The sequence below is a fragment of the Nyctibius grandis genome, chromosome Z (genome assembly GCF_013368605.1).
Source record: "Nyctibius grandis isolate bNycGra1 chromosome Z, bNycGra1.pri, whole genome shotgun sequence".
Taxonomy (NCBI): domain Eukaryota; kingdom Metazoa; phylum Chordata; class Aves; order Nyctibiiformes; family Nyctibiidae; genus Nyctibius; species Nyctibius grandis.
The window spans coordinates 84,921,114-84,948,460 of record NC_090695.1 but is presented as its reverse complement, the minus strand read 5'-3'; the positions used below and the strand labels follow the sequence as shown (position 1 = coordinate 84,948,460).

The window sequence follows — 27,347 nt, the reverse complement described above, 5'->3', positions numbered from 1 at the left end:
TTGCTCTGCGTATCCAAGTAATCATCATCTGTGCTCCCCAAGTAGGTCAGTTTTCAGTGCTCTTGTGTCCTGCTGTATTTGATTGTCAGTAGCCATGAAGTGGTCTTAGTGCCTGGTCTGGTCTTTGCCTGACTCCTGCTTCATTTTCACCACCTCCGAATCATGAACTTCACCCTCTGCAACGAGAAAAGGAGAAAAGGAGTGATGTATCATATTCTGCATCTGAGAGGCTCAAGGTGTGCAGTGTCCAGGAAGCAGGCACCTCTGTTTTGGTTTGTTTGAGTTTTTTGGGTTAGGGTTTTTTTTTTTTCCCAGGCTTCTGGGGAAGGTCTTGAAGTATGTAAGTCTGTCAGGCCAGGTTAACGTAGTGCTAAATTCATGGTATTTCTTAGCCCTACAAAGTTATCCTTGTAATAATTTTTAATGCCTGGTTGGAGGAGAGAAGCAGCAAATTCAGCTGCCACATGATGTGTCTTACATTGTTTCTTTAATGCTCTGGCTACACATACATTTTTAAAGCCTCAGGTTTCACCCAGAACTCTCCTCTGGTAGGGAGTGAGCTTGAAGAGAACAGAGATTTTCTCTTAACTCGCCCCCAGTTTTGCTTTTTTGTTTTGTTTTCTTCTGTGTTTGTTTGGGGTTGGTTTGGGTTTTTTTTTTTAGTAGGATACAGCTATGCAGACCTCCTTTCTGCACTGCCACCCCAGGCCGTAAGTGTCTTGCTGGAAAATGGGATTTTTTTGTTGGTAACTTCGGTATATTTTCAATCTTTTAAAAACATTGCAGGGGAAGATGTCAGTTTCCAAGTTATTTTCATCACTGCCATGGTGTGGTGTTTTCTAGATGCTGCTGTTATCATAGCACCCCTGCTGTGAAGGATGCTTTACAGACTGACTCTATGAGGAGTTCTGTGCATCAGGAGCACCAACAGTTCTGCTGCTTGCTAAATTTTTTTGAATGTTGTTACTTTATACTGCAGTCTCTCTTTTTTTGTTTGTAGACTGCATCTTCAAAGTGTGAATTTATATACATTTAAGAGATTAACATTCGTCTAGGATTTGTATCTTGTGCTCTAAGTCGGGTTTCCATGGAAATTGAAAGGTTGCTACTATGGTTATTCCTTTGGATATATTTAGTATTTATGTATTATAGCTTCTCTAAATTGACTTTAAATACTGCATTATATTAAACATTTTTAAAGATGCAAAAGGAATTGTATTGCTTACAGGTACGGTAAAATAGGAATGATTCATCTTCATTACTGGGTGTATAGATATAACACAGTGCTAAGGCTAGTCCAGACATTTCAGAGTAGTGTTGATAATTTCATCCTAAAGAGGGGGAAAGGGAGAAGATCTTCCACTGCATAATGCCCCTAAGCCCAGATGATATGCTGTTACAAGTCTGTAAATTGAAAACTTGGGGGGGGGGGAGTGTGAAATAGTAATTTACTACAGTATCCTGCTTCTGTTATTCACTTCTTAAGGAAGTCTCTGAGTGCTCCTATGAACTCTGCCAAATCTCATCATCTCTTATGTGTACAAACCACCTTGCTGTTTCCATTGTTTTGCTTTGTTCCTAATCCTGGGAAGGGGGTGTTAGGGGCTATGAAGTAAGCAAAAAGTTTGCTTTATTGTTAGGTGGCTCCAGCTTCATAACATCAGACTAAAAAGGCACTAAATCATTCTCTGTGTTTCTGTATTTTTATTTAAAGCTATTTTTAGAATAGATTTCTATATTATCTATATTGTATAAATTTCTCCTTTGAAACACCATACTTACACTGACTCATGAAAAAAATAATGTATGTGTAAACCATTTTTGTGCAAAAAAGGTACTTCTTTTCAGACCATATGCTATACCCATTATTTAAGGGATAGCTGTTTGATATGGAGGGAGTACACAATATTCTGAGGATTTTTTGCTGATTGATACTTCCTGCTTTTTTTTTTCCTTCTCCAATAAGGGATACAGTTTTCATGCAACCTTTGCTCAAAGAATTTAACATAATGAGTGCCATTATAGTTAAGAATTTTAGAAGAGTTTTGGAAAGGTCATCACCCAATCTATATTGACTTTTAATGGGATTTGAGTATTTAAGTCTCTGATGTTTGAAAATTCCCATCCAAGTTTCTCCTTGCCGTAGATGGGTTCAATTTTTGCTTTAAATTAACTTCAGTTTGTGTTAGTTCTTCTAATATAGTTATTCAGACATTGAAATTAATATAATGTTTCTCTGTGTGTTTGTGCAGAAAGACAAGGCAAGTATGGACACACACATATGGAGGAACTAATCAAAGAAATTCTGTTGACTTAATCGTGTGTTCAGAAGAGATGATGTTTAGCTGCTGAAGAAAGATGACCTTTAAAGAGATCCCACTTACAATCAATTATTGATATTTCTTACATCTAGAAAACTTCAACCTGCTTCCTGTAGGTCACCAGTAACTCTTTTTGAGGGTTGGTTTTCAAAATTGAGAGAGAGAATGTTATAACAATTTGACGGTAAAATATGTTCAAGCTAATTAATAGTTCAACTTACCAAATGCCTCGTAGTCAAGATTTTAAGAATCGATTTATTGAAACACAAGCCACCGTTAGAAAGAATACTGTGAAGGAGACCAGCTCCTACCAACTGTAGATAACGGTAAAGGGACAAAGAATAATTTCCTTCCTAGAGTGCTTACCTGCCTGGCTTTCTCTTCTTGTGTTGAATTAAAAGCTATTTCACTTACTTCAGTGATCAGACATAAGTATGCACAGTTACATTATGGAGACATACATCTTCCAGTGAGGTTTTATACCTCAGCCAAATCATGCATGCTATTAAAGGTGCAGCTTCAGTTGTCTGAGCTAATACATTGCGCTGTGCTTCAGTAGCATTTGAAAACTGCCTCTTGCAGGTTATATGCCACGTGCTTAAAGGTTAAAGGAATAAATAGAAGCCTCAGTAAGATGCATGTACATTATCCTCTCATGCACTTCATCTCTCTCAAAAGAGTTATCTTGCTGTTTACTGATTCTTGGCATGTCTTTGATCCTCGTGGCAAAGAAATAGAGTTTGAATTGTCTGAGAAGGTATATTAAGAAAACAGAGGGGTGGAGGAGGTTGGCAATACAGGTTAGCAGGTGGTAGTGGTAGGTTGCCTAGGCAAGCAGCAGTTTAATTCTTTTTCTTTATTTAAGACATGCAATTGCCTGCACTTCAAGACAATCGTCTTGGTATAGGCTCTGTGCATCACGTAATCTATATTTAGGTGTACAGAACTTTGTCCTAAATTTTATCATTGTAACAAATGATTTAAATGTATTTTCAACATGGAGGGTACTCCTCATTGCTAAGTCTATAGTTAGGAGATACTCAGTTCAAATTCCACTGTGTATCTGAAAATGTTGTGAAAACAGATCGTGGTCGCTCGCCTTGGCTAGGGGCGAACAGTTTTGTTCTTCTAACTTGTGTTACATGTCGATATACAGGGTCTTTCAGATAGACATGGCCACAAGTGGAATCTTGAATCTGTCTCTTCTAGGATTTAAGTTACATAGCTATTTTGGTATTTTCTTGTTCATCTTTCTTCCTTGTATAATGATTTTGAATATGCGTAATAGTTGCTGATTCACCTAAAACTGGAGTGCAGAAATCTTCAGGCAGCTGATCCTTACGTCTCTGTTTGGCATTACAAAGTTGCAGAGCCATATTAATTAGGCCCTCTGACTTTAAGCTGTTGCCATCATACAGTGACCTGGTGCTTCTGATTGATTCAGCAGAGGCTGTGTTCTGCTGAGGTACTTGCATGTGTCCCTGGCTCGCATGCGGTCTGCTTGCATTCCCAGATGTGGAAACCAAGAGAGAGCATCAGGTTCGGGCTGTGCTTCTTGAAGGTGTCTTTGAAGGCAGTCTTCAGACCCCAGCACAGAGACTTACCTCATTGCCCTTCATACATGGGCAACTGCTTTCAGCTTTTGTGATCTTTGGGTCTGTTAGCAGAGGGCAAAGGGAGAGTAGAGGAAAGGATATTTTCTACATTGGTCGAGAAGTGCCAGCCTCATCCAACACTGAAATAATGAGGGAGTTTCATCCCCCTCATCACTGGCCTTCGTTGGGTCGTTTTATTTCAAGTTTAGCAGCCAAGATCCAGTTCCAGCTGTGTACCGTGCCAAGGAGTAGAGATTCTGAGTTGATCAATGGGTTCAGTAAAGGGAAGGAATTTTGATCGCTGCAAGGGACAACAGTGCTACTGAGAGACTTGCCAACTGAAGATCACCTCCTGCTACTGAAAATTGCATTTGAGGACCTCCCCATGTGAGCACCAGCTATGTCCTCACAGCTGTTGCACATGGTGACACAGTTCAGAGCACTCTACTCGCCTCCTCCCCTGTCCAGTCTTTCAAGAGTCCAGCAAAACATCTATGAACAGCCTGTCAAGACATGGCATCCCAGGTGCATGCATTACTCAGTTTGCCATAGGAACGTCAGTGAGCAAGGTACTGCCAATCAGTCCCAGACCAGCACATTGCAGCCTGGCTTTTTTATCCCAGTTGAGCCTGCTTACTTGTGACAGAGTGGCACTCTGTCTTAGAGGCAGCCTAATAGTGCCCACCTTCTTTCTCTTTGAAGGAACAGAATAGGTACAAGGAAATCAAGCTCTTTCTGCCTTCTCAGTTCTTTGGAGAAAGTGACCATGCATGTTTTCAACTCTTTGCACAAGTCAGCCAGTCAACTTATATTATGCATTTCAGTTTAAAGAAGAAATGTCATTATTTATACGTATGCCTGACTTAACATGGTGACACTCATGGGATTAAGTCTCCTTTTGTCACTAGGAAGCTGCTTTAAAGGCCAAGACATTTCATCACAGAGTCAATGTGTCGTGCTGTTCTGCCAGCTGGTGGCTGTACTTCCCTTGCTGCCTGTCAACACTTGCTCAGGTAGTATCTTCAACTGATCCTGAAATCTGCAAAGCCAAGATGTGGCCCATTCCACTTAAATTTGTGAGAGTTGCACGCTCACATTGGAGAGAGCGTGATGTTATATCGAAAAAAGCAGTATTTGAAAGCCTGCTTGGCTGATGTGACTGGCACTCCTCATTTCCAACATCCTGTAAGCAGAAAGACCCATGTTAGTCACGTCCAATTGGATCCACAAAGATGGAAGAGGAAAGGGCATTTATGTATTCCCAAGTGACATTTCTTGGATGAATTACTATAGCCATCATGATCCTTTCACCCATATTATTTCTCTGCCTTGATTGTTGGCACCTAAAAGAGAATTTATGGGCCAGAAAATAGGGGAAAGTTTGTAGTTGCGCCTCTGTAGGCTTGTGCAAGAATGCAGGATGGGTGGTGCCCTTGACCTGTTCCCATAACCCCTGCAAGGACTGCAGGTATCTCTGTTTCTGCAGGGTGTGTGCAAGAGGTCTTTTCCCATTGGTGTAGACTACTTTTGTTTTCCTTGTGCTGGAAAGATCTCGTGTATTGTCAATGGTATGATCATCAGCTGAAGAGCACACACTTGAGATGCAGAGGACTTGGGGAAAGTGTACATAATAGGGTCTTTCTGTCAAGTCCTCTTACAGTGCACAGCAGAGCGTGGCTATTCCTCTGCTGAGGTGGAAAACCAAATTGGAGTCAGCTTCTGACTGGCATATGGCTCTCCTGTGTAGGAGAAGTACGAGTTTGTTCCACCTACAAGAGTATATTACAAAGGCAGGACTGAGACTAGGCGTAGCAAATTCTTACATTTGATGCAAGGAACACCTGAAGTTGTTTTGAGGTCCGTAATGCTTACCTTGTTTTGATGTCATCTAGAAGATAAGAGATGATAATCTGGAAAGAAATGCTGTTAAAGCTTAGGGGACAGTTTAGGGATGAAGGATTTCTTCAAAGTAAACTAAAAAACTCAAGAAAAGTCAGCCCTTATTAATCTAGGTCATAATACTTTCTTCTGTATGTTTTAGTCAAAATGTCTGTCTGATCTTTAAATGGTGGAATTAGCTTTCAAAAAGGTCAGGTCTTACAACAGATAGATTTTGGATGTTACCTCCCTAAATACTTTAACAGCTATTTAATTCTGACAACTTGACAAACTCATATTACTGGTTTGTCAAGAGTGTGTGTAGATGAAAAACACTAGTAGACAAACCTCACTGTTTTCTCTCTAGACAAACATTTTTTTAACTAGATAAAATGTACACATTTATGGCATCATTACAAATTTTAGTACGATTAAAAATCATGATGGAAAGCAAATGCTGTGTTAACACCTGCAAACATTTGGGCAATCAACTTTGGATGTTTGCATTTATTTTTTTCTTTGCTTCATTGGAATGTCACCATCATTAAAATTTGAAAGATATTTAAAATTGCATGATTTACTTTAACAGATTAAAGTGTTTCAAGGCTTGTTAAGACTATGTTTTAGAAAAAAAGCTTGAGAAAATCAGCACAGGATGGAGTGGTATGTGGAACAGGAAAAAGAGAATGTTTCTATCAGAATGGAAATTGAGTGGAAGATGTTTTCCAGGTGCTTTGCACAATAAACTGAAATCTGAGGTAATTCACTTAAGAACAAAAACAAAATAGTGCTTGTAAATATTAATGGAAATGAATGTTCCATTGATCTAACTGCTGTTGGCAAAAAGCTTCCCAGCATTTTGTAACTAGGCAAATAACGTTGCACTTAATTTCATTCCAGTTTTGCCAGTTGATCAGTAGAAGGGAGCTGCACAGGAGCAGGACAGAAGGGGAAAATTTTTATATTTAAAATAATAAATAAATAACAAGCTCCATTACTTCAGAGCTTCACTGCAGAAATGGTGCTGTTTGCACAGCAACAGGCAAACTAAGGTTGAAAAAGAGAGCAGTTTATGACCAGAATGCAGCGTGTAATATTCTTCACTACTTATGCATTGCTGGGTTCACAGATGAACTGTATTTGCAGAGACTGCCCAGGATCTCACACGCTTGGAAATGGTTTAGAACCGTTCTTCATTACAAGTTTCTTCTCTCATAGTGATTTCACTAAACACGATAAAGAAATGGACATCCTCCATCCAGTGCTAGTCTGTGTACTTAACCTTGGTTGCTGAGGGGGCAGCATGCTGATGACATTTTAAAATGGTTACTAATGTGCAGGAAGGAGTTGCAGAGCTCTCATGTCTTAAATGAACCTGTCCCACCTTATTGTTAGTCCTTTGCTCTGAGTGGAGTATGATGGTATTGCTTTTCACCCCTTGAGGGGGTCTACATTGACTTTGTTTTGTAATAAATCTTAAACAAAATATACTATATGTGGAATTATACATGAGAGACTATGTAATAGTGACTTTTTTTTCTTTTTTTTTTTAAATCTACTGAGAAATCTTTCCCTGGAGTTACTGCATCGTTACTATTTCAGGGTTTCTGTGCCTTTTTCTGAATTATTGTGCTGGCCACAACCTCCAAAATTAGTCAGATCGTTGGGCTGGACTGGCATAGGTGTTGTGCATTCACATACTTATAAAGGACAACAACTTATTATTGCTGACAAACTCTTCAGTAACAGCGTACAGCCTCTCGTTTTTATATCACATGTGAACTTTGTTGTTCTTAACTCAAAAGACCAGTTACCAAACTAAAAAATTCCTTGCTTCCGTGTATTGCTTTAATAAGCTTTATTGATTTTGAGGCTTACAGGGTAGGATTATGAAGATTAGTCTTCCTGTCTGTCCTAGAAATATCAGTTAAATCACAAAAACTGGCGCGAAGATTCAGCTAGTCAGCTTCTTCATACCTTTATCATAAAAATCTAGGCTACGAAATTCTAGTCTTGAGGTGACAGCAGTGTTTGTCAGGGCAGTCTGCAGGCGTCCTGTGCAATACAGAAATCACCAGGAGATTGAGTGCTGAAGAAACTGTGGAGGAGTTTATCTCAGCAGAACAACTTGTCTGTACCTGTTTTTGGCCAGAACTTTGATTGATGCCTTGTTAGATTTTTTTTTTTTTTTCCTTTAGTTAGTTACACATGAAAATAAATACTCAAATTTAAGTCATTCAGGTTTTCCTTTGGAAGAAAACATAAATTTTCTCACTTTGCCTGTGCAGTTAGACTCTGAAAGATCAGGGTCAGAAAATTTAAAAGCGAAGGTACTTTTTCACATCTTTGTTTATTGTGTATACATGTAGTAATGCTTACTGGTTTTGCCATACACATTAATTTATGTATTGTGCAGAAAAGTAGGGCACCATTCATACAAAGCAATCCCAAGTGACTGGCAAGTCCACACAAGAATTTTACATACTGATATGCTAAACAAGCATTGTTTGCATGGCTCTGGTGAGCAACAGTGGCAGTCAGACAAACAGAACTTGTTAGCTGTCAAGAACCCAAAAGTAATTTTCAGAAATGTTACTTCTTTATGGCACAGCAATTTGTTTCATTTTGTTCTTGCTTAATTGTATTTGTGTTTATTGCCAGAATAACAAGAATTACTTAAGCCTTTCATTTATGCTTACAGTCATATAATCACACATCTGAGGTAAATTATTCCCAGCTTTCAGGGGAAAAAAAGGTGGTGTATTAAATTCACTGCACCTATTTTCTATCACATGGAGATGTTCTTTTTGAAAAAGAAGAGAATAAGTAAAAGTTGTAGTTAGTGTTGTTAAATTGAAAAGTATTTTGTTCTGTTTTTCTAGGAAAGTTGTGTCTTGGACGTATCACAGTGTATTTGAACTGTAGCTATTTCTGACAGTGTTCTGTAGCGCTGTAGAAATAAATTAAGCTATGCTATGCATATATTTGTAGCTAATTTAGTTTCATCTCTTTGTTCATTTCCTAGTAACATGCATCTGCAGTGTTAGGTTTATATCATATACATACAAAACAGTCTTTGGTTTACATACATGGCATTTGAGAAAATCTGTAAATACAAACAACTGTTTTGTTTGCAGAGGTTTAAATCAGGCTTGAAAATTCATTTAAGTCCATAAAAGACAGTTATTTTTATATACAGTGAGATTTATTAAAGAATTTCTGCTGCGTATTGCAGCATTCCTGAAAGGGACTGAAAGCCTTTCCCCATAAGCTGGGGGGGGGGCGGATTTGCCTGTGAAGCTCACCAGCTATTTTACAGTGAAGTTGAAACTCTTACATCGAGTGGTGGTATTTACCTTTCTAAAACTCTTCCACACTATGATTTAACCTAGTCACAATTTGAACTGGATGTTCTGTAGTGTCCACAGGTTTAAAGGGGAAAAGTTCACTTGCGCTGAACGGTTCAGCTATTGTCCCTAGTCTGTTGCTATAGTTTCTGCTTTTTAATCCCCCCTTGGCCTCAATCCTTCAGCTACATATGCACATTAACTTAATTACCTTGAGTTCCCTCACTGGAATCCAAGAGTAGTAAGCGTCAACCTGTGCATATTTCAGGGTTGGGTTTTTCTGTCTTCATTTTTTCAGCTTCTTCATGCTAATATTGATGGCTTGAAAATAAACACCCTAATTTGAATATCCATTCTTATAACATCCTTCAGCAAAATAATTGTACTCTTAATCTGTTCTTTCTCGTGACCATCAATAACATTTATGCAGCGTTAACGGTTTTCTGCAGAGAAGCCAGGGTAAAAGCATGTGTTTGGAGCTTCAGGTGCTTAATGGAGCCTTCATAACCTTCTCCATCTAGTAGTGTCCACCTGGTATGTCCTGCCTGCGCTGGGGTCAGAGGGAGAAGCTGCAATAGAGACCTCAGTTTCCTACCTCTGTACAGGAACAAATCATAGCTTTCTCACTGAGGGCAAGAAAAATAAATGTTTAGTTCTGTGTTTGAGTAAATGTACAAGCTGATGGACCTGTGGAAAGCAATCCATTGATACATTAAGTATAAAAATGTTTTGCATGTTTGAACACGGAATTTAAGCTATTGCTATAGTGTCCTTGTTCTGGTACCGGACACACCGCTCCTCCTAGAGCTCAGCCCTCGCGCCTTGACAGCCGGCTGCTGTAGGGTTGTGAGTAACGTGGGATGGAAAAAGTGGAACTTAGACTCAGGCAAGTCTGGGTTTTTTTTAAAATACAATGGAAAATTTTAGAATTAACCAGAAATCTGCTGGGTTATTTTAACATTGAGTGATGTGTTTGCCCTAGGTGACGTAACAAGTGTTTTTAAGGAGTTCTCATATTATTGAGGGTATCATTGCTGAATTTCGGAAAAGAACTTTCTTAGGTATTCTTCACTAGGTAATGTAGCGTAAGCTTTTGGAAGAATAACTGAATTTCTATTGCCTTATAAAGCATTAGGAATGAGAGGATATTGGTAACTTCTTGTCACTCAGTGACTGTATTGACTAGACCAGTATTTCATCTGAACTCAGTCCTACCTGTTCTGTCAGTTGAGGTGAAGCTTTTAAAATATTGAGTGTTCACTGCAATCCATGGATGTTTTACTTTGCTCTGGCTTTCAGCAAAAAATCAATGCAGTTCACATCTTGACAGCTAATCCTGTTAGACGCATTTCTTTTAATATACTGGGGTGCTCATGTATGCAGCGTATGTCTGTTGGCCAGGTCTATAAGGTAATGAGGATTTAAGTGATTACTTGTCTTGGCTATTTCAATTTCTTAGTGATACGGAAAAGTTTTTTTAAAAAAAGTAAAAAACACTATGAAATGGAACATGAAAATTGCTTTGCACTTGCTTTTCTTTCCAAGATAATGCAAAGTACGTATCCAAGTCTTAGGTTTTACTAGTTTCCTTAATTTCTCAGTGACTGAGAATATCGTATGTCTATAATAATTTACAAAATAAAAGTGTATTTTACATTAAATGTGTAATGCATTCTGTTAGGCTTTTTAACAACTGTTCTTCGAAACTAGATAACGTACCATTGGTATTTCTTCATTTAAAATTTGCAAATAAGCAGTTGTAGAAATGGCTGAGCACGTGTGTGCATGTTGACTGTAAATAGGTTAGTATGATGAGCATCTTCTGATTTCCTATCATTATCATCCACGTAACTGGTCGCATTTACTTCTTAGAAGTTGCCTATGAATAATGCAAAAATAACTATCCTGATAACAAAGCTTTCTGTCATACTTAGGATAAGCTTTATTTTTTTAAATTCTGTAATTGCAGTTTCTGTAAATTATTTTTCATATTGTCAGTTTTTGGTTTGAATCGGTAAAAGCTTGATGGAAATGAAGTAAATGATTTACCAGTACTCTGTGGGGGAGTGTGAAGCATTAGTTTCTTGCTAGTGAACTGTTATAAATGTGCAGTTCCTATCTTCTAAAGAATTACTTTATAAATTTTCATTGTATGTGGAAAGTAGACAGAAGTTACAATATCCAGGTTGGGCTATTTTATACTAACCACGGTGAAATTCTCATTAGCAATCTCAGTGTTTCTAAAATATGCAGGGTTTCACATGGCTTTTGTGGGCAAAACTGAACGATTGATCTCGTTAAAGGTGTTGGGATTCTTGGGACCACAGTAGGAGAGGACATGCAGTAGTCAGCCTGCCAGTCCTACATTTAGGATGCCTGTTTTCATTTTCTTGGCAGACCAGTTTGCAAACTAGTTTTGATTTCTAACCTGTGAAGTCTTTTAATTCGTTGTTTGCTAGGTGCCTAACAGAAAGTCAATAACCCAGTTCAACGGGAGACAATTTAGCTAGGTGTTGAAGTGACACTGCACTTGGGTTCTTCCATTCATGTCAGGATCAATATCAAGTTTTTCTGTAATCCTAAACGTCACCTTCAGTTAATACTCACACTTTTGCAACCACTTGTTTTTCGCAGAGACCACATGCAACCGCAGCTGGAAAGAGTATTTTCTGCAAAAAATAAAAGGATACAAAACAGTTGTTATGAGATCTTTTAAAGAAATATTAACTCTACAGTGTTGATCAAAAACATGTTGTAGAGAATGGTCCCGTGCAAGAAAAGGGATAAACTATAAGGCAAGATGCCATCTAATCCTTTCTTTCTGTAAACTAGTTATTTTAATTTAAATAACTCCTGTTCAAATACAGTGATCTTTGAAATGACATTTTGAAGGGTTTTGTGTGAGAGGGAGTGAGTGGAATTGTAAAGTCACATTGTGAATTTATTTTATTTGTGTTTTTCTCAGTGTTCTCTTTGAATCACAGAAGGAATGTCTTTTTGGTGGTGTTGAGAGCAGTATTCTACAACTTACATTTAAGATATTCTCAGAGAAAAGAGTAATTTTCTTTTAATGTTCATTGTTCTTGATGAATAAATAATTTGACTATGACTGCATTCTGAGATGAAGTGTGGCTTCAATTGTGATCCATGGGAACACAAACCATACCTGGAAACCTAAAGACCTTTTCTTGAAAACTGCAAAGGCAGTGTGTAGAGACTCTATACTAATTGGCTTTATTCCATGACAGGAATAAACCTGGGAAACTAGGTTTCATTTCTCCAGTAAGTATTTTAGATGAACTTTTAAAGTCAAGTGCATCTTTCTAAAATCAAGGTGAATAATCTTAAATGTCATTTAATTTTTTTCACCATTAAGTATTTTGTAAACTAAGAAGTAATAAATAGCATCAAGCTGTTCACAATGGCATGAAAATGAGGCTTTAGGGAATGGTTTTGCAGTCTTGTTTCCTAGGATTCATTTGGTGCTATGTCGTTGATTTTTGTTACCACTGGAAGCTCTTGAGCTGCTTGGTCACATTCACAAGCAGTGTGAGGGATTTACAGTAACATAAAAGAATAATAAAATACCTGAAGTCCACACAGTGCTCTTAGTTTTATAACCAAACTAACTAACAGCATGTTGGATAACTTCTTTTGAAGGGTGGCGTGGAAAAAGCCTTAACTAGAAGCTTCTGGATTTCAGATTCATTTTTCTGCTTGGGAAATTCGTTTGTTGCCACTGCTTCCTGTCCTGCTGGGACAATTTCTATTTTAACTTACATGTTGTCACTTTCACACCTGGACTGCTAGCATAGGGCAGCTGCAGCTCTCTGGGGGCCTCTCTGCCCCACTCCAAAACAATGTCTTGGGTTATTCTGTTGTTATGCCACTGTTAGTCATCAAGTCTGCAATTCTCCAGGACACTTTGGTTTTTTGAGAGCAGTAATGACAGGGTGCTGAGAGAAGGACCTCCAAGAAGAGCTCAGTGGCCTGAATTTAAATTTCCTCCTTCCATACAAATTTTTCATGGGTGGCTGTCAAAGCCCTCAGACCTGCCTAGCTGATCAAAGCTTGAAAGCACCAGGCTTCGAGGTAACTTTCAGGGCCACACAGTTGAGCAATATGGGTTCATGCCTGTTGAGAGCAAGTTTAAATGGATACTGACTACATAAAAATTCTTGAAATGCAAGGAAAACAGATCTGCTATTTAATTCTAGTGTTTTCTGGGTGGTGTCATAGCTTGTATCATTAAAAAAATTCCCAACATTTATAGAGCCTCATAGGACAAAATATCATAGGGTACCTTCCCAGGATGATGAGCACTTGCATTGGAAAAGGTCAGTACTGTGTGCGTGTATTAACTCAGCAGAACAGGTTAAAAAGCAGCCGTTTGAATGCTGCTGCTGCAGAATAAGGAAATCTGTATCTTGTTCTCTAAGGGGTCATATATAGGTTAAGCATATAGTGCTAGCTGGTTTACATAAACCTAAGTACTGCTGCATATCATCTAACTTATCCTACAAAAATTAATTTATGAAAACATTGCCTCCCTGTTGTTTTTTCTGAGGCTATAGACAGGAATCTTCACCACTTGAAACCTAGTGCTGAAAAGAGATAACTCCTTTTTTTTTTTTTTCTTTACATAATAAATGTGTTGAACATTATAAGATGAAGAGCTTTTAATTTCTTGAAATTTGGTTGGCTGTCAAAGAGACATTACAACAAGTGGTTTCCAGCCAAATTGCATTTGCTGAGGAGTGATGGATTTCTTGCTAGCACTAAAGAGGCATTCTTCACATTGGATGTCTGCACGCTTCTCGTGGGCAGGCTGCAGTAATGTTTCTGAATGTAGACATTAGAAATTCCATAGCAGAAATGGAAATTTTTGTATTAACTGTGTCACCACTCCCGGCAGCTGGTGTTTTAACAAATAGAGGAATAGAGCTGGTGGAGCTGGGTGGCATTGTTCTTGCTCTAATGGTTTGCTTTTGTGACTTATTCTGTTGTAACCTTTTTTCCTGGGTGCCTTTGGTTTGTTGTTTGTTTTTTTTGTTTTTTTTTTTTTAATTAAGAGAAGGAAGAAAAGAAAATTTGGGTAATGCATAACGTATCTGCATCACTCAGGGACGACTCATTCCTCTTCACATATTTCACTTTGTTGTCATCTACCACAGTGATGAATGCAGCATTAAACTGTAATCAAATAATTATTTTTGTGTATGTACAAAAGTTAGAAAAATATCTGATCCCACTGAAGGCAGCTTTCCAGAGAGTCTTGGAGACTTTATTAGGACCATGTGTAAGAGCAAAAAAAAAAAGCAAACCAAAAAAAGTGGTTTAAGTGCTGGCAGCATTAAGGCTGAGTGGCTGTACATTTCTTTTAGCATTTTTACCCTAACAGTTCATAGGGATAGCATCCCAGATATTACCTACAGAGTAGCTGCTAACAATGGTAAATCATCTGGATTCTATTCGATATTATAAGGAAAAGTTTAATGTTTTGATGTATAAAAACATTTAGGAGACAAGCTACATTAAAATGTAAATTCAAAGCAACTGAATCTTGTAGAGGTTTAGTGGGATTTATTACGGCTGTTTTAAACTGGAAGAAAGAATTGTTTAAGCAATAGGTGTGTTGAGTCAAAAGCTTTATTTTATCAGGAATAATATACAGGAAGGGAGCAATGCCTTGCTGCGTATTAACTGTTAGTTTTATTAATGCAATCATCCACATTAAAATAGTTATTCTTACTTGTTTCTGGGATAATGTTGCTTATCACGTAAGTATGAAAAACAAGTATGATTCTTCTGCTGTCAAGGACAGAGGCAGAAAGAACAATTGTATCCATTTTCAAAGGATGACATTTAAGAGCTTTTATGTCATTTAAAAATACACGTTTTTTTTTTAATCTGTAGATAAGCCTGAGTCGGATTTGAATGTTTTAAGATGCTGAAAAGAAAGGCTGCTTTTGCAGCTGTTCTTAACAAGAGAAAGATAATACTCATTTCTGTTTGTGTCTTGAGCATTTAGTGAGCAAGTTCTGAAAATTATTTTTGTGAATGCAAATTAGACACAAAATGACTAAATGATTTTGAGGGCTCTATGGAAATAATGCAATCCAAGAGAAAAATAGAACTGAGAACTTTCAGTGTAATCATCATAGGTGCAGAACAGACAGCCTGTTAGATGCTGTCTCTGTAATGAAAAGCCAAATAAAAATGATAAAATATTAATACTAATAATCCTAGGGTTGGAAACTAAGGTTAAAGTTGCCCATTATGTAGCCAGAGGTTGTTCAGACATAAAAAGTATTTGACATTCTGGTGAAATTATTTGTAGTTAATAATGTTAAAAATAGATCTAATTTCTATTGTTGTTTGTAGATCTGTGCAATATTGTGATAAAGGGGGATTGTTTGGTTTTACAGCGGTACGTGATGGCTGAACCAAGCTAGGAAATGGGCTGGGAGGTGTTGGGGGCACTGTGAGAGATTGAGTAATATGTTCATAGTTCTTAACCCATCATTTGAAAGTATTACAGTACTAGCGGGCTTAATAAAATGTTAATGTCACAATGCCTCAATATCCTGAATTACATATTTAATTAAGTGAAATTAATGTAAAGTTTAATTAGCTGATGTGCAAAATCACCTTTCTTCTGGAGTATGTGGTAGTACACCTCCTGTGTGTGTATGTAAGCACATACTCAGTGAAATAAAAGCACTCAGTTCGCTCATTGTATCATAATGCCCATCTCCAACCAAAATTAGTTCATTTATAATTGAAGACTTGCATGTTGTGAACTTATGCATGCCACCATACCAGATTTCCAGGGTAGGAACCAGAGAATATGTAGAAGCCATAGCTGTACTGGGTCCAACCTGCTAGTTTTTGGTATTGGTAGTCAATTGCTCTTGACAATCATAAGATCCTCATAGAATGAGGAGAATCTTGCTAGTGCTTCTGTAGGCAGTAGAAGCAATTATATTGGAGAGAGAGGCAGCAAAGGACTGAGAGAAAAAAGACTATATTGGGTTTCTCTTTAAAGGTGTTGATAGGCTTTAAATACTGTTGTGGCCAGCTGTTACATATGAAAATGTAGTATGCTAAGCCCGTGAGTCAGTTTTCCTTAAATCAGTGTGGCTTGTTATGTAATTATATTATTGGCTGATGAGAGTGAACAAATCCATTTTTACAGCCCTACTCAGTGGCTTGCTAGTGATAACCTAGCTTAGAAGTGATGCTGCAAAGTGATTAATGTAATTGAAAAGCATATATGGAAAGAGGAAATGTTCATTCTTTCAGGTAGAAAGTGTATTAATTGCATAGGTAAGGAAAGCTGCAGAAGAGGAGGAAAACCAGGGTGAATTACCAACAGGTTTCTGAGATGAAAACTGCAATTTCACAACTTGAGATAGAATTCGAGGACTGAGGGTTGCATGAATCTGAAACACTACTAAAAGACTTGTATGAAACATGAAGGAATTTGTGTGTGCGCGCGCGTACGCGCACGTGTGTGTGTGGAGCAGAGGAGAAGGTCACCTGCATGGAGAGTTCAAGTTCAATTTACCTGCATGGTAAGTTCAAGGACAGTTGTGTAAAAGGATGAGGAGAGAAATCTTTCTCTTAAAATCGCATTTAAGCGTGCTAGTAAGATTGTGTACCTGTGTAATTAGAGGAAATACTTGTTAAGTAGTTACTGCCTGAAGGAACTAACTGCTGCATCTGGATGGACAAATACCTGGTCGCACGAGTGTCCACTCTGTCTCTACATGGGAAGTCTAATATCTGATATTTTCAAGTGTTGTTAGCATTTAGAAATCATACAAATTAGATCTTTGAACTAAAACAAAAAAGTAAAATTCATTTTCACAGCTGCCTTTGCAGGAATCCTTCTAAAGAGCTGAGTGGTCTGAATTCCCAGGGCCCTTTTTAAGGGAAGAGCAGACAGCCTTGTACAGTTTGTTGAGATGGAAGAATTGCATGCTAAGAAATACCCCCTTGCCTGCTTCCTCTTTTTCCCCCTGTAGCTGACATGGGAAGCTAAGATTTCTATCTATGGATTTACCTTGGGACTAGATTACTGATGGGCCAGAAAAGTTCTCTGCCTCCCTCAGATGCCCTTAGGGTCTGTATACCTTGTTCTTTTGGGCAATGCATGCAAGCCCCTATTTAATGGTATGTGAAGAACTCCCTCTGGACTTCCTAATCTTTTAGAGTACCCTCACATCTGCACCATGTGCTGTTGTTGCTTTTTCTCCTGAGCAGTAGCTTGTTTTGGAAGGTGAATGTTCTGCCTGGGTTTTTCTTCTCTGCTTGGAGCAGCAATGAGAAATTTATAACAAAATGCTTTCATTATCGTTATTTTTTTTCAGCATTATCTGGCATTTATTTGAACTTAATCACAGAATCACACAGAATCACAGAATCAATCAGGTTGGAAGAGCCCTCTGGGATCATCGAGTCCAACCATTGCCCTGACACCACCATGTCAACTAGACCATGGCACTAAGTGCCATGTCCAGGCTTTTCTTAAACACCTCCAGAGATGGTGACTCCACCACCTCCCTGGGCAGCCCCTTCCAATGTCTAATGACCCTTGCTGAGAAGAAATGCTTCCTAATGTCCAACCTGAACCTGTTTTGTATCCCAATGCAGAATGGGCGCAGCAGACAACATTTACAAAGGCCGAAGTACCTTTATGGAAGAACTGACAGATACTGCTGAGATAATAAGAAAAGCAACTTCGAGATCACTGGTAATTTTGGATGAACTGGGAAGAGGAACTAGCACACATGATGGAATCGCTATTGCTTATGCTACACTTGAACATTTTATTAGAGATGTAAGTGTTCCATCTGACACATGTCTGTGAATGCTTTTTCATCCTATACTCTGGTGTATACTCTGGACTTTGACATGGTATATATTTCCTTGTAGAAATGTGGCATGTCTAAATACAGAGCAAAGGGGTATGGATAAAGGATACCAGTGCTATGCTGCTCTGTTTAAAAAAAATTAAAGCCAAACCTTCTTATGTGTCTGTTTCGTTGCTGTAGGTAGAGTCGCTGACACTGTTTGTCACTCACTATCCCTCAGTTTGTGAGCTAGAGAAGGCGTATCCAGAAAAAGTTGGTAATTACCACATGGCTTTCTTGGTGAACGAGGAGGAAAGTGCTGAACAAAAAGGTACAGTATAAATCCACCTGAGATTTGGTACTATGGGTATAGGGAGAAATTGTAAAATTGTTACGGTAATTTAAACCTCAGCATGAAAGTGATACATCGAAAGTCACTAGAGTATCAGCCTGTACACGCATTTTGAGGGGCTTGAAAACTGAACAACCATTTCTCTTTCACTTTTAATATAAGGATGACTGAGCTAGGTCAGATAAAAGATTCACCCAGCCCAGTACCCGGCTTCTCAACAGTAGCCAAATACAAAGGATTAGGGAAGAGGGATTAAGGATCAAACATATGGCAACTCTTTCTTGAAAAGATCTCAGTGTCAGCTAACATTTGCTGTTTAGGGAGCTTCAAGAGGTAGATGTGTTTTCTGGTTTTTAGTATCTTCAGTGGATTTCGTTTCAACAAGGTTGTCTGTGTATCCTGTGTATCCTTGTGTACTTTTAGCATCTTCATCCTACTGTGCCAAGGAGCTCCAAAATTTAGCACTGCGTTGTGTGAAGGACCACCTCTTCTTGTTTGTTTTGAAACTCTTTTGAAACAACATGTAGCTTCACTTTAGGGTCCTAGTTCTTGAATTAGAAGAGGCAGAGAAATAATCTCTGTTCATCCTCTCTATGCCGTGTCTAATTTTGTGGATTGATTGTCATAATCCCATTCAGTTCTGTACTTACCAGGCAGAAGAGTTATAACATTTCTTCTTATTCTTGTCACTGTTGCTCTGAATTAGTATTTTCAGTTAAGTTTGTCAGCTTACTGCGTAGCCCTTTTTCTTGTTTGATAATGGGTATGTTGAGCAGCTCTGTCTAACTGCAGTGATGATCACCCTTCATGGTGGGAACTGATATTATCATCTGTTTCCTGTCTTTTAACCAATTATTTATGAATGCAAAGACCTTCCTTTTAGGTTATGGCTGCTTAGTTTTCCGAAGAGCTTTTGATGCAGGACTCATGAAAAGCCTTTTGAAAATCCACATAGGATTTATCCACTGGATCTCCCTTACTCACGTGGCTTCCAAACTTAGAACAGATTTGTGACGTAGGATTTCCCTCCCTGCAGACTGCTTTGATCTTTTTTCTTGATTTATCAGATTTAATCAGGTGCTTGACAATTCTGCTCTTATTCTGGTTTCCCCACTTTGCCAAGTAATGGCATGTTCCCTGTATGATTCCTAGAATTTTTTTAAGAATTGACATGGTATTTGCCATGAACTGTTTATTTCTGATACTCTCAGGCAATTGAGATGTTATCAACATTCAGTACTTACTATTCCCTAACTGTTGTGTCCATGAAACCCTATACTTTATGTTTCACTGTGCTGCTTCAGCATTTCTGCTTGCAAGGTTAGTTGACCTGAACCTTCAGGCCATATGTAGTCTTCACTGTTTTGCTGCAGAAAGCACGGTAGGTGTAGTACTGCAGCCTGTGAGCAACAACACATCTGTGTTCTTATTCTGCCTGTATCTTTAGCTCCTGTTGTCTTAACATTTTAATTGTTTCATTTAAAGTGAATTTATGGCATTTTTTTTTCCAGTCTTTGGATTGGATCACTCAGATCAAATCATCTTGAGTCATTAGCATTTACAGAAATCCCCATTGTTTAAAAAAACTTGCATTTTTAAGACAGAAGAATGAATGGCAGTGAATGACGACGTAGTTTTTTCTGCTCTTTACACAAGGCCTGGATTGTGCAGAGATGCAGCAAGGATGTCTAAAGAGGAAGAGGAAGGAGTCATCGGATTTATAATGATGGCTCTTATGTTTCCATCTTATTGTCGTGGAATAGAAAGGATCCCTAACAGAAGATCCACTGTCCTAAACTTTGGTTTTCCCAAAGCATTTTTCCATGGCTCTTAGCCTACTGGTAGGCAGCAAACTTTTTGTTGTGCTGTAGTTACGGATTTCTTGACTGTGGGATTACTGACACTTCCATTATTCTGTCATTGCTTAGCAGACGTGAGATGGAATATCCCAGTTACAGCATAACTAATCAATTTGACATACAAAGTTTCCAAGTTTTACACACACACAAACAAGTCTGCTTAATAAGACACCAGGTGAAAGTATATTAAAGAGTTTTTTCAGTCTCACAATGGATAGGTAAAGTGTGTGGGAAACATTTTTCTTTCATATTTCTTCAATGGAATAAATCATACAGGAAGCATGAATGATAATGAGACTACAGTCTTTGCCATTTCAGTCTCTGGTCTACTACATTTTATTAACATGATCAAGGAGTTTTTGATTTTGGTTTTATTTTCTTAGGATCTGAAGATGAAGAGAATCCTGAATTTATCACTTTTCTTTATCAAATAACTAAAGGAGTCTCTGCAAGGAGTTATGGGCTAAATGTTGCCAAACTGGCAGATATTCCTGAAGAAATCTTGAAGAAGGCAGCTCACAAATCAAAGGAGTTGGAGACAACAGTGAATATGAAAAGGTCAGAAAAATTGTGATATTTTTTTTTCTTCCCACTCATGAAACTTCAGCTGTGAATAGAAGAGCAGTTCACACAAGGTGCGTTAAAAAGAACAGTAAGAGCTAGTTCAGATATCCTCCTACCCTTCAGGGAAGAGATAGTGAAACAAAACTGAAAAAAATATTTAGGAAATTTTGCTGTCCCTTTTAATCAAAGCTTTAGTTTTATAGTTAGCTATTATGTCAGAGGTTGATAGCTGGCCTCTGAAACAAGATTGAAAAAAAATAAATGCACATTCAGCTAACATTAGGAATAAACTTTTTTATTTTCTTATGGCAAATACTAGCAAATTTATTCTTTCAGGTCTGTATTTTCACTGTTTTCAGGAAGATGGATTTGAAATACAACTATCTTCTAATACCTACTTCTGTTCTTACCAGTGACAGTGAAAATATTAATAGATTTAATTTAGAAAGTATATTATTCACTTTGGAACTTGAAATTGTATTTGCATACTACAGTGTAGAAGGGAGTGTGGATATTCTTCTGGTTTACCTTAAAAATAAGTATTTATAATATATTTTGATTGCCCCCTAAAACACAAAATTTTACTAAAAGTGTGAGGACTTTTTTTCTCATAACCAATTGTCATTTAGGGGCATATGTACCTTATATATTAGACTAGTTATGAAAATTCCCATGTGTATCAAATCGCATCACCTTTATAAAACCTATAACATTATGTACACAGTTTAGATATAAGTATGTACTAGTATTCATATTCATTTTCACTGAATTTTTTCTTGTTATTATTTTCAGTGGCAGTCCCATCAGCAAAATTCAAATAGCCCTTTAGGAATATAATAAATCAAGATCTTTGTTGCCTGATGGCTGTAACTGATCCTGACAGAATAATTTCATACAAGAACATTTTAAGTACTAATTATTTGTAGGTGCAAGCAGTTATTTTGAAACATAACAGTGCTTAGCGCTTAACACCAGTTTTTATCCCCTTTTAAGAAAGCAAAATAAAAACATTCTATTGAAGATGCATGACAGTTTATGGGTAAAATAATGTGGTAGCTTATGTTAATTGGAAATAATAATCTGTCATTGACAAAAGTGAAACAACAGATTACTAGCAATGTCTTAACTCTGTTGTTACAGGATACGTAGGGTTCTAAAATCAAGAAAAAATTGTTGTCCAGGAAGGTGAGAGTATGAGCTGAAGGCCAGAGTTACTGTGCAATAAAATTGAGATGCGATATAATATAATACATCCATTGGGTTTATCTCCCTTTGTTCTACGAAAATCATGCTAGCATATTACTTGGGCAGGGCACAAATAGAGTTCTAGCATGTCTCCATTGCTAAAGAGAGAGTTAATTGCATGCAAAACCTATGAGCAGTAAAAATAGTATGTGATGATGTAGTTAGAGGAGTGATTTACAGTGCCCATAGTGGGGCAGAGTGAGGGCTGACTGGGCAATCTTAATTAGGGACTGACTTGTGTCCCATTGACCTGCTATTGAATGTGTAAGCTACCACCGGCATTTTAGCTTTCGGTGTGTAATTTGCTTGTATTTTTAAAGTGAAAAAGAATAAATAGTTAATCTAAAGCTGTGATGAGTTGGGCTTGACCTGTACCAGGTTATTCCTTCATTGTAAACCTCTCGTGTGCACTTTGGAGGGAACTTCGTGCATCTACATAAACCTGGAGCTCAAATCAGTGAAAAAGAAAAAAATATCAAATGTGTCTGTTGATTTCACAGTGCATAAATTATTATATTACATAATTCTTAATTTTTCCAGTTCTCCTATGTAGGTCATTATAGAAATATTTTATGTGTTGTTGATTTTCACTCATTGCCATGATGTGATCTAATTGTCAAAGTATTCTTCTATACCATCTGCCCAAAAGAGACATTAACAAATATAAAAATTGGGTATAGTATATCTATGGTAGGAAATAAAAATTACCATGATCTTGGGAATCAAGCTCAGACCTGTTCATAGCAGTATACTTGTGCTGTCACAATACCTACAGGCCAGCTGCCTTTTCTTATTTTTTTAAATCACTTTCACAGTACTTAAGAAAATCCACTGGGTAATTCCATCCAGTCTTGACATTTTTGTCGTCAGGAATGTGTGTTAACCTATTTTAAATGTATTGTTATTATTTGTCACAGCTCTTATGCATCCTTCTTAAACCAAAAAATACTGAAAAGAAAAAAAGGAAGGATGTGTGTACTCATTTATTTTGAATATGTGTTCTCTTTATGATTCTACCAGTGTAAATTTGTAGGAACTGAATGCTGAAAATGAAATGGTGTGAACTACAATACTATTTATTTCCTTTAACAGTTTACTCTTGCTCAATGTTTTATTTCATCTTGTCAGTGCTTTGGTACTGTAAGTTAATTATAAATTGTTGACTGTCCTAGAGCTGGAATACATATAGTGGAAAATGTTAACTGATTGTTTAAAGATCACATAACGTTTTGAGCTATGCAAACTGCTGGTTTTGACTACATATAAAATTCTGCAGATGATTGTAGGACTTTCAAGGTTTGATGTGCTCAGTTTAAAAATGTGTCCACATTTTAATTTTTTTTTTTCCCCATCCCCAGAAAAAAGCTGAAGTCCTTTGCTGAAGTATGGAAGATAAATGATTCTCAGGAACTACAGCAATGGAAAAGTATGTGTGAACCTGAAGATGAAAGAAAAGACAGTTTTTAATCCTCAAATCTTGCTTAAGGATGGAAAATATTGGAGATGCAAAATATAGGTCTGGAGACTAATAGATTCTATCAGGGTGTAGTTCTAGGTGCATTAAGTTGACTTTTCTGCCTTTTGAGAGATAAGAGATGCTGCATTGTGGTATGATGCCCCCCATCCCCTTCCTGATTGTATGTAATTTTCTCATTCCACATTCCTTCCCTGAAGAGATTTCCACCCTTTTCCTTAATTGCAAAATGTCTGCTGGCATTGGATTTAGTTTCTAAAATGTTTAGAAAACATGAAAAATTATGTTGGTAAATTATTAGATAAATCTTTTATAAATAAAATAATGTCTTTTAACTTTATTGTACTTCAATTTCTAAAGAAATATTCATACATTGGGAAAATGTAGCTGAGTCTTGACTGTGCTATACTGCTGTGTAATCAGTAACAATGAATATCATAAAGACACTCTTTTTTTGTTCTAGTATTAATGCATTTAAAATTCACTGGTTTGGTAGAGCAACCCCTAAATTTTATGTGCACAATGAATTTAAGAACGTGTGTGTTACCTGGCTGGATAGGAGAGTTTCCCTCCTGATGATAAGATTGATGATGGTGCAACTAGTAGTTTTCAAAGCAGCAGCACAAAACATACATCAGCTGTGTTTTGTTTTCCCTCTTCTTCATTCTCGTGCACACCTGCTTCCTTTTCAGCTTCAGCTTTTCTCCTGATCTTGGCCCTCTCTGGCACAGTCTGAAGGAAGACTTACTCTAAATAATGTTGGAATATTGTAAGATGAGGTGAAAGAGGCAATTCAAACTATGCAGCTGGCATCCCCAGTGCTCTGTCAAATGCGGAATAAAGCTGGGGAAAACAGAAATGTTTTTAAATTTTTTTATTTGCAGTTATCATGTCCAAATTTCAAAGGGGAATGTGATATCCAAATTGGTTTTCCTTTATAAACATAACAGGTGAAATATCTTGCTATGAAAATGGACAATGATGTTCACATACTGAAACATTGGCAAATAGTTGGTTGTATTAAAAAAAAAAAAATTTATTAAGTGGAAAGAAGTGAAATAAAATATCATCTTGATTTTGCTGTAAGGAAAAGAGTAAAATGAGGTTTTGTAATCTTAGAGACAGCTGAACCTTTCTAATTTTTTCAGTAAATGAGGGGTTTTTTTTGCAAAATAATGCATGTCAGATGAATATGTAATACTGTCATTGCAGGTGATTGAATCAGCTCTTCCAGTATAGAGAACTTTGTGCACAAAAGGGTGTATTTTTTTCACCTGTGATAAACAATTGCTAACCCTCACCAGAGACTTTCTTCCAGGTTCTTCAGATGACAAAGCATCATTTAAACAAATAGTTTGTCTGCTACTCAAAGAGCAGCAATCAATACGAGCATCTCCTTCCAGAGCGTGCAGTGTATTTATCTAAACTGGGAGAGCTGAAGAAGAAAACTAGTCTTTCAAGGTGTGGTTACACACGTGTGTTTATCTATGCCACACGTTGTGAAGCACAATGAATGTGATGTGGCAGGGGAGTTGGAACTAGATGATCTTTAAGGTCCCTTCCAACCCAAACCATTCTGTGATTCTATGATATATAATACTCCATTATTAATGCACGCAGATGCAGTGCGTTGGATCTAAGAACCTCTGACCATAGTCTTCAAAAGAGAATAAATGAGCCATTACCAAATTCCCGTATGTGCTAAGTGTGCTTTTAGTGAGCCTCTCTTTGCCCTCAGGGGAGCATTCAGACTATGCTCTGACAAGAAAAAAACACCTGGATGCAGTCTGGAAAGAAGGAAGAAATACAATTAAGAATGGGGGAAATGGGCATGGTATTACTGGCCTGCTCATACTATCAAGTACAAAGCAATTACAGCAGGCTTTTCTCCTAAAGTCTGTAATCGTGTTGGAAATAACTTTTGATTTTTAGCCCTTCTCAGTTCAACAACAGAAGTTGTCTTGCAATGCCGGCGTTTCCTATAGATAGGCAAACTTATTATTAAAGCTACTGTTTTATTCACTGCTGATTATTGTAATTAATTCCTAGCAGATATGTAAAAAGTTACGACCATTTGAGTATTCACTGTAAGGAGATGCATAGCATTGTTAAATGTGTTTACTGCTGGTTTTAGGGTACATTTGTAACGAACCACACTGTACAGTGCGGATTTATCCAGACCTTGTCCTGCTGACGTGGAGCAGCCGCGCTCATTAGCAGAGTGAGCGCCGTGTGAGGGCAATCGCTCTGGGCTGTGACGAGTTCAGAGCTCACAGGGGGTATGTTGCGGAGTGTGAGACAAGACATAGCCTACACAGGCAACCAGACAGAAATTCCTTGGCCTTTGGTAGCATAGAGTGCAAGAGGGATATAAAGAAACAAAGACTTGCTGGAAAACAGGGAGAGGCATTAATTTTGTAGGAGGGGTTTTTTTTTCATTTCTTTTGCTGTGGTAAGTTGGGACTTCTGTGTCTGTCATAGCAGGAGTCCTTTTAAGAGACAGAAAGATGAGAAGCTGCTCTTGTGTTTTCCTTTTTTTTTTTTTTTTTCCCCTCTCTTCTTTTCTTTTCTTTTACATTTCAGCACCCTAAGCTTCATCTTAAAGACGATTTGAAGTACAGTTTTGGTACCGGTATGATCTTGGAGATGTGCCCTGTTTTTAAACCAGAGTAACAACCTTTCAGCTGTGCTGAGTCAGCAAGTTTGATCCTGCATAGTGACGTCTGTCAGGTAAAGCAAGGTTAAAGAAGAGTGACCTGTACTTACACGGTACTTGGTTGTAGGGGGAATTCATGCTAGTCTTGAGTTTGCCTTCAGGAAAGGAATGTCTAAATCTCTTTGTCTAAATATTAATATTTTTAGAAACCTGCGTAAAGTCTTGGCTCATACTGCCTGTGCAAGCATGTTATTGACATAGTTAAAATTTAATATTGGTGTGAAAAATACGGCTTTGTGCTATACATAAAGGTACAGTCTCCTTGAAAGACTTTGGCACTTCATGACTTTTTATCCTTTTTTTTTTAAAGATGGTATTTATCACTTTCTTAAGCTTTTTCATCTTTTCAGCTTTTTTTTTTTTGTTCTTCCCTGCTCTTAACATAAAAATTTTAATGCCTTTGTGCATCTCATCTTGAATGTAATGCCTTCAGAAATCACAGTGCCATAGGTGAGCAACAAAAACTGGTAGACCATTTTGATGGAAGAGAAGGAGAGAGAGGGCTGGATACACTGTCACTGCCTTTTTGTATTTGGTTATATAAGAACGTTATTATAGAATACACAAAGTAAAATACATTACCAGCAGCAATTACCTTTCTTACTGGCATACAACATCTTTCACTGAAGTAAGTCTCAAGAGGATTTTTCTTTGTATTGCAAAGTTTTTCAGAAGTATTTATAGAAATGACATGAATTTACCTACCACATAAGTTTAAAACACACATAAATTAATTTAAAGATCACTGAAATGTCAACTGAGTCAGGTATTGTAATAAGTCTGTTCACTGCAGTGAAAGTAACGTTTATTTATAGAAATCTATTGGAAAGTAAATTATCCAAATATTCTACTATAGGTAAAATTTAGTGAATTTAAATCAATTATTTTAACTTCTCAGTAGTTCTGATATAAATGCATTTTTCATAGGGAAGTAAAGGTTTGGTAGATTGCATTGCACTGAGAGAAGGAGGACTCTGTTCCAGAATCTGGATCAGACTTCAGAATGGTTATTGGAGGGCCTCCTCCTGCGGTCTCACCCCAGGTGGCCATTGCAATCTCCTCCAAAATCCTGGCACCAGTACCACAAGTCTTGGACACCAATCTGAAAAGCGAGTCTGAGCTGCCTGTCTCTTTCCCC

At 37.5% G+C, this 27,347-nt stretch overlaps 1 protein-coding gene across 4 annotated transcripts in view; it reads left to right on the top strand.

The window, feature by feature from the left end:
* The window catches only part of MSH3 (mutS homolog 3), a 143,747-nt gene that overhangs the window by 94,956 nt on the left and 21,444 nt on the right, over positions 1-27,347 (top strand). For 2 of the 4 annotated variants that reach the window (XR_011050092.1, XR_011050093.1), the window contains exons 21-25: positions 17,800-17,986; positions 18,201-18,330; positions 20,594-20,768; positions 23,378-23,445; positions 26,077-26,223. Coding sequence is in view for 2 of the 4 variants with exons in the window: in XM_068423374.1 (XP_068279475.1) it covers positions 17,800-17,986; positions 18,201-18,330; positions 20,594-20,768; positions 23,378-23,486 (601 nt within the window). In the remaining 2 variants the exon portion in view is untranslated. Of the gene's footprint in view, positions 1-17,799; positions 17,987-18,200; positions 18,331-20,593; positions 20,769-23,377; positions 23,829-26,076; positions 26,419-27,347 lie in introns of those variants that run through there. The other 2 variants (XM_068423375.1, XM_068423374.1) reach the window with 2 other exon arrangements.